We start from the raw sequence: 7,890 nt of genomic DNA on the forward strand, positions 1-7,890 counted from the left end.
TTAGGAATATGTCCAGATCAGTTACGTCAGATTACGTCAGTGATGTTTTTCCAAAATGTCTGCAAGGTCTCATTGAAAATTGTTCCAAAAATGAAAAAACAGACAAACTGATGTTCTAATGTTTCTGTCAATTTTTTGCAGAAGGTACAGTTGACAGTGCATTTACCACCGTGTCATATTCACTAATTCATTAACATATGTATATCAAAGCATTCCACTGCCTTCTCCTCTCCATCTCTTGTGGGTCCTGTCGGGGCACGCGCACCATGACGTGTCGGGCTTTTACGCTCCTGTCATCAACAACTGTGTAACTTTGTAAGGAACTGAGGCATTTAATTACTGCAGCCATGTCGAGGATGTTATAATACAGCACTGGCCATCTGCGCGTGGGTGCTTTGACTGAATACTTTTCTTTGGTAGACAGTGAGTGCGTCACCTGTCAGCACCTTTGTGGTAATAGCGGCATTTGCGTCTGACCTGGCCTCCGCGTCTCGTCTCGTCTCGTCTCGTCTCTTCCCAGGTAAGTCATTTCAAAGCACAATTCCTTGGTTCTGTGAAAACATATGATTTATTGCCAATAGCAAACTACAACCGTCACACGTATTTAAACCACAAACTTGGAATGTGCGTGAGTTATACCATAAATGTGCTCTTGCATATCAAATAAACCATTTTTCAGCATGTATATCTTATTTTATTTCCCAATTTCTACATAAAAATGTTTGGATTCAAATATTTCGGGGTTTTTTTTATCCTAGAAAATCCTGCGTAGTTTGTGTAAAATGCCTCTTTTACGGGATCTACAAAACCTACAAAACCAAAACCATAAAGGTATATTATTTAAGAAGCAGGCAGAATGAAAATGGCTGAATACTGTTGTTGTTCTTTAGCACTTATAGACTTTTGTTTTCTAGTTCCATCACAAGTTTTTTGGAGAGCCTCAAATGTGTACTTCAGGTCTGTTGGATAGCTCAGATCCTGGGAATGACACACAACCAAACAATACAATCACTATCCCATATACAGTATTAGATTTGTACATTTACTTAACCCTAACCCTAACCCTGTAATATACAAGTACAGTAAGCAAACAGTTGAACATATTGAGAGCAAGCACACTAAGCACTGGATAGCGCTGAAACACAAAAGTGATTTATCATTCAACACATAAACTCTGGGTGTGGTAAAGAAAGCATTATTAGTTTTATATAAAATGGTTATTGAGCTATAAGTAATTAATATTTCAAGGACTGTCAGGCAAATCATGCACATTTAGTTATTGAATATTGAAATGTATTGTTAATGATACAGAAGAGCCTTTTGTATTCATAAACATGTGCATGCAGAAATACATTTTCTTCTCAAATATTTGGGGAATATATTACATCAGTAACGTTTTCAAAACTCCTACAGTACGATCATCTAACAGTCCCACGGTGTGCTCCCTGTCTGCCTCACTGAAACAGTCTCTCATATCCCTGGACGCTATTAGTGACCCTAAAAAAAGTCATCTTTGTTTCTCACAGATCTGCACAAATATCAGGGCTCGTTGACTTTGGCCTGGCTTTCCAGATCATGATTACCATTTGTAGGACCTCAGTCCTTCTCGGGCTTGTGGTCACTGTCGCCATTGCTCAAGGTCGGGGAATTTGGAATTTGTTCAATATGACGCATTGATAATGATCAGACATGATCTGGTGTTTCATCTTAAGATACATGTCTTTCTCCTGCTTTTTTCCATTATAGGTCAAAGCTGCTCCAAACCTGTGGCAGGACCCAACATGAAATTGAGGAACAAATTCATTCTTTCAGAAACATTTCCAAATAACTCTAGGGTTTCCTTCGCCTGTGCTGATGGTTACATGGCTGCTGGATGGCCTCGTTTCATTACCTGTACATCTGGCACCTGGAGTCCTGTGAAGCTGATCTGCCAGAGTGAATATTTGCACTTGATTTTCATTTGCATGCACACCTTAGCAACCTCTCCTCTTCCATACATTTTCTTCTTCCTCCTCTTTGCAGCTTTATTTCAAGTGGCATCAGTAATGTTGCACAACTGCCTTCTGCTATGTCTCCAATTCTTTTATTTCATGTTTTACATCTGTAATGTTGCCTTACCTCCCTTCTCCTCTTTCCTCATTTTTGGTGGCACTCTCTGACATAGAACCCTAAATAATGTTTTACCTATACATAAATGATCTCTTTGAAGAGTGACTGGTAAAGTATAGTGATGAGTCTGATGAGTCATCGGTGCAGTATGTTATTCAATAATTTTAATGGAGAATGTAATATATTTTATCCCTTTTTCTTCAGGATCTAACTGTGGTTATGCTGGAGAAGTTGAGTATGGAAGAGTTGATTATCCTGAAGGGAGTGAGTTTGGCGATAGACTTGTGGCATCCTGCAACACTGGGTTAGTAATAAACCAATAACAGTGGTGTTTACTGATTAGTGAAAAAATAAGTTCAAATGAATGTGTAATGACCTGTAATTCGCTCTGACAGCTGGGACCTCTGTTAAAACACAGACCTGATCATCAAGGCAAACAGTCTTGATTGTCAGTTCTCAGTTAACGGACAAGAACAGAGAGTATTAGGTCAGGTTATTAGCAGGTATTCGGTGCACACTTTGTTTCTCCACCAAAGCAGGGGGTGTGCTTGATATGGGTCGCCCTCATGTACTGTCGGCTTGCATCTCCCAGATGCTGTTGCAGGCATATGACATGGTAGGAAACCTGACGTGCACCCTCTGCTGGATTCTAAGGGGCACTACATATGAGGTGGCAGCATATTTTGAGCGTTTTGGAAAGAAATGGTTTATATTGAGTTATGGCTTTAAGATAATGAGAAGCTTTGAAATGCTATCCATTTAATTGTGAGAAGCATATTTTAACTCTGAAATACCAGCATTAATTGCACTTCTATTTGGGTATTTGGTAGGACTTAGTTACTCTTCAGTTGTATCATATGAACTGAAAACTCATTTTCTTCTTCTTCTCCTCATTAGTTACAATAGGATTGGCAGGACTACAATCTATTGTGGAGCCAGAGGGTGGATGGGCAGGCTGCCTGTATGTGAAGGTTGGTCATTTTTTGTTTTTAAAAAAAGGAAAAAAGGAAAACACTAAACAAAAATGAAAAAGCACAGTGTGTAAAATTTAGTGACATTTAACGGTGAAGTTGCATGCATGTTGCAGCTGATAATTTCACATCTAACCCTTTCCTATATAGCATAGAAACTCAACAGATCGTTTAGTTTGTTCATCATGGACCATTGTAAAAACTCATTCTGGGGTCATGAAAAACACTTCATACAGTCACGTGACTGTACACTTGTTAAGAATAAGTATAATTTATTGTCAATGTCTGTCGAATTAGTATAATTTTAGCTAAATTAATTAAATGAATCTTTTTTTACATTTCCATTGTAATAGTCCTTCTTCTATTACAGCGCAGGCTTGTGATCCACCACCACCACTGACAAATGGAGATTACAGTCCTAAAGTGGAAGAAGTCTACTTTTATGAAAATATGATAATATACAGCTGTGATAAGGGTTTTGCACTTGATGGAAGTAAGTCGGCAGTATGTTCAGAGAGTGGGCAATTCATGCCACGGGATCCTCCAGACTGTATCTGTAAGGTTTTTTTTTTTTATTGCATATTTTTAAGTATTATCTGTGTCCAAATACTCTGACAAATCAAGATTATTTTTGACATTTGTCTTTGCTTATAATGTAGATGTTGGAGACGTTAAGTGTAAAGATCCTGGACGTTTGGCAAATGGTGAGCGGACTGCAGGTTTTCAAGCTCCCCATGGATACTTGTCCACTGTAACGTTCCGGTGCGACTCTGGATACATCATGGTTGGAGCGGGCACCATCAGATGTGGCTTGGATAGCAACTGGTCACCTGGACTTCCACAATGTAGATGTAAGTTGAACATTAAAATGGCTAAAAATCTATTATAGTGATTAATAACATCCTTACATGCGACTAGTTTTACTGGATTTCTATTTTTAGGGTATTAAATTAGGATCACTATCACCAGCCAAATGACTCATTTGTAAATATTCTCACTGTCGTTTGAAACTCTTAAATTCATATCATGAAAGTAAAGCTCCAGAATAAGTTCATACGTTTAATTAGTTTAACTTTTCTTTCACACCTTCTCTGTTTGTCCCGTAATTTTGACAAAGATAAGAAATTCATGTTTGCTTCACATCTTCTCTCCTGGTACACCTCCTCCTCCTCCTCCTCTTCCTCCCACAGTCCAAAGACATGCAGATTGTGGTTGAAGACTGTTCAGACCTTGGTCCCAGTGTCCACACTCACAGGCTCACAGGCGTGTTCTCTTTAAGTCAGTGAGGACTGACTCTGTGTTTCACTGTGAAATCAAGTTCAAAACTAGTACCGCGCGCGGTTCTGAACGGGTTCGAGCCGACCCACGCGGGTCGCCGTGTGCCACGGCTCCCCGCGTGCCTCGCGCTCTCACCCGTTCATTCACCGCGCGCGGTACTAGTTATTTTCAGTACTAGTTATTTTCAGTACTAGTTATTTTCAGTACTAGTTATTTTCGGCGGCGTCCCCGTGCATGTCGATCCAAATTTCGGGGGGGATCGGGCAACGTATGGCAAAGTTATAGGGCACTTCCTGTTTAAAATGGCCAACTTCCTGTTCGGTCAAATGCGCGTCCGTAAACGTGTTCAGGGAACTTCCCTTGTCTTACATATCAAGTTTTGTTCAGATCGGACAATCTTAGAGTTTACTTCCTGTTTCGGGCATTCCACTTCCTGTTGGGAGGTAATCTTTTGCAGACATGCTCAGGACAGGTCCCTGGTGTCACATATAAGGTTTCGTGCAAATCGGACCACGTACGGCAAAGTTAGAGGGCACTTCCTGTTTAAAATGGCCAACTTCCTGTTCGTCTCCGTAAACATGTTCAGGGAAGGTCCAGTAACTCACATATCTAGTTTCGTGTCAATCGGACAATGTAAGACTTTACTTCCTGTTTCGGGCGTTCCACTTCCTGTAGGGAGGTGACCTTTTACGGACATGTTGAGGAAGGGTCTAGGGTCCCACATACTAAGTTTCAAGTGGATACAACAATCCCTGTTGGAGCAGCATCAAAAACTATAAATGTAATTCTGTCTGCTGTCACCAGGGGGCGCTGTATTTGAAAATGAATATTTTCATATAGACGTGTTCAGGGCCGGACTGTCATCAATCCTTGCAAGTTTGGTTCAGATCGGACCAGGATTGGCAAAGTTGTAACAGTTTGTTTTTTTAGAATTTTCTACCACCACCAGGAGGCGCTGTTTTCAAAATGTACCGTTTCAGCAACACAGTCGTCTTCAGGAACTAACCATCATCAACTATAGCAAGTTTGGTTGGGATCAGACCTTCCATCGCAAAGTTATAAGAGTTTCATTGTCTGCTGTGAAAAATTATTATCATCTCCAATTTTGGCGCCCCCTATCTCGTACGCCATACAATATTTTAAAAAGCTTTTGATAACTTTTGATGCTCAACTCGTCTACATTGATCTCACCAAGTTTGAAGGTGATCGCCCAAAAGCTCTAGGAGGAGATAATTGAAATACAAGCTGTCGTATTGTCTGCTGTCACCAGGGGGCGCTGTTTTCGAAATTGAATATTTTCATATAGACGTCTTTAGGGCCGGACTATCATCAATCCTAGCAAGTTTAGTTCAGATCGGACCAGGATTCGCGAAGTTGTAGCAGTTTGATTTTTTGTCCCAAAAATCCGACTTTGCGTCGTTGCCACGGCAACACCGTTAAACGATTTGTCGTCATATTGATCACGCATCATCTACCATGTGTTTTGACTGTTGTCACCAATTTTGAGTGCGGTACGATTATCTGTGTAAAAGTTATTCCCGAAATCGTAAAAAAACTTTTTTTTTGTGTATTTTCTTTCACCACAAGGAGGCGCTGTTTTCAAACTTCACCGTTTTTTCATAGACGTCTTCAGCCATGGCCCATCATCAATGGTAGCAAGTTTGGTTCGGATCGGACCTTCCATCGCAAAGTTATAAGAGTTTTGTTTTTCTGATGCGAAACATCAGAATCATCACGGACTTTGCCGCCCCCTATCTCGTGCGCCGTGCGACATTTGAAAAAACTTTTGATACCGTGAGCTCCTCAACTGGTCCACAGGGACCTCACCAAGTTTGAAGATGATCGCACGAAAACTCTAGGAGGAGTTAGTTCAAATACCATTGCTGCGAATTCGCCAAAATCGCCCAAAAATGGCCAATCAACCCAAGATGGCGGACTTCCTGTTGGGTTTGGATCATGGTCATAATGTAATTTTTTCTTCATCCCGACCTTCTACACATGTGTACCGATTTTCGTGCATGTGCGATAATTGTGTTGTTCATGGTGAATTTTGACAGGTCGCTTCGCACGTTTTGGCCCCTCCCACATTAAATTTTTGACGCACATTCCCCGAACCTTTTTCAGACGTAAATTTACACCACGATTGATGCGGTCACAAAAATCTGTGAGTTTTGGGGTATGGGAAAGGCCTCAAAAAGGCAATTCATTTGGGGGAATAATAAGAATAATAATAATAATCTTTCCAGTTTCAAGAGGGTTCTTGCAACCTTGTTGCTCGAACCCTAAAAATTGGTTGCTGTGTAGTAAAAGTAATGTAAGATTGTATGGAATTAGATTTGTGCCAATATTTTCAAACAACACTTGTTTGTTTGAATATTTTTGAAAGATTCGATCGGTTTTGTTTTGTTTGCAATTTGTTTTATTTTGACAGTATTTTCAATCACTTTTCCTGTTCTCTACACTTCCCTTTGTCAACACCTTAACAGTTTTCTAATGATCATAGAATGAAATGTCATGTTTATCCAAGAAACTGTCTCCTGATTTTTAAGAAACGTGCACAGTATTAATAGCATCAGCTACTTCTACTGGTTTGTGTAAATACGTTTTTGTGTTTGACCGTAACATTTACAGCATTAGTGATTAGTTAGTTGTTTTAAATCAAAGTTGAAGTCTAAAATCACACTGGCTATAATGGGCTTTTGCTTCATATCAGTTATTACAGTTTGTGTACCTTGTTTAACTCTATAAACAAATCTGGAGGACTGCATTATTTTAAAGTCATCTAACGCCTGTAAAGGCAGAAGAAGTGAGGTCAAATCTTGTACCTAAAATGTTCCATGTTCAGCATTATCAGTGTTTGACGTTAAATTGTTTGCCTGTAAAATGTGTAAACTTTGTGTTGATGATACTTTACAATGGTTCATGTGTAAATCTTGGATTGTGAAGTGTGATAAGGTTGGCACAGAGATTGTCATTGACATTGTCTGCAGTTACGTAAAGATTTTCTGAATGTGATGTTTTTGCACATGCTCTGTTGATTGAAATCCCACGTTTATTCTGATAGTACGTTCATTTGAACATGTACTGTATTTTGAATGAAACTTAATGCTTTTGCATCGTTTCTCAATAAAGAAAATTAACATTGTAAACTTGTAGACCACATGTTTCACATATATACATTCTCAAATAAGTACAATTACTAATAATGAAAGTAATTAAAACGAGAGTTGAATTTGAAAGAACCTTGATACAAACTTTATTTTGCATATTATAAGTATTTTACACTATACCTGACAGTAGTGATTGGCAAATGACTGAGACATTTGTTTCAGAAATGGGTTCATTACTCGAAGCTTCAGTCACAGTGACCTCTCCTGGTGAAGTGCGAGGCTGCAGTCACTTTAAACAGGCTAACTGGTGGAGAGGAGGCTTTTAATTATACACACGCACACACAGCTCAATGAGCAGTGTTGGATAAATACACTTTTCTAGAAAAGACCTTTTGATTTGAAGCATCTTTGCTTTGATCATG

General features: G+C 39.4%; 1 protein-coding gene across 1 annotated transcript; it reads left to right on the forward strand.

The window, feature by feature from the left end:
- Window positions 1-434: 434 nt before the first annotated feature.
- LOC131467309 (membrane cofactor protein-like) lies at window positions 435-7,507 on the forward strand. Its single transcript, XM_058641140.1, has 9 exons — window positions 435-520; window positions 1,527-1,639; window positions 1,747-1,935; window positions 2,314-2,413; window positions 3,007-3,080; window positions 3,451-3,636; window positions 3,740-3,931; window positions 4,271-4,403; window positions 6,643-7,507. Exons 2-8 carry the CDS (start codon window positions 1,576-1,578, stop codon window positions 4,294-4,296), a joined length of 831 nt encoding a protein of 276 aa, XP_058497123.1. The 5' UTR covers window positions 435-520; window positions 1,527-1,575; the 3' UTR covers window positions 4,297-4,403; window positions 6,643-7,507.
- The last annotated feature ends 383 nt before the right edge of the window (window positions 7,508-7,890 follow it).

This window comes from Solea solea, chromosome 10, assembly GCF_958295425.1.
Source record: "Solea solea chromosome 10, fSolSol10.1, whole genome shotgun sequence".
Lineage (NCBI taxonomy): Eukaryota > Metazoa > Chordata > Actinopteri > Pleuronectiformes > Soleidae > Solea > Solea solea.

Bases quoted from the DNA above. Each gene is read 5' to 3' on its own strand.
- LOC131467309 (XM_058641140.1), top strand. From the start codon at position 1,576: ATGATTACCATTTGTAGGACCTCAGTCCTTCTCGGGCTTGTGGTCACT. The intron at 1,640-1,746 runs GTCGGGGAATTT...TTTCCATTATAG, and splicing joins CACTGTCGCCATTGCTCAAG to GTCAAAGCTGCTCCAAACCT. The intron at 1,936-2,313 runs GTGAATATTTGC...CTTTTTCTTCAG, and splicing joins TGTGAAGCTGATCTGCCAGA to GATCTAACTGTGGTTATGCT.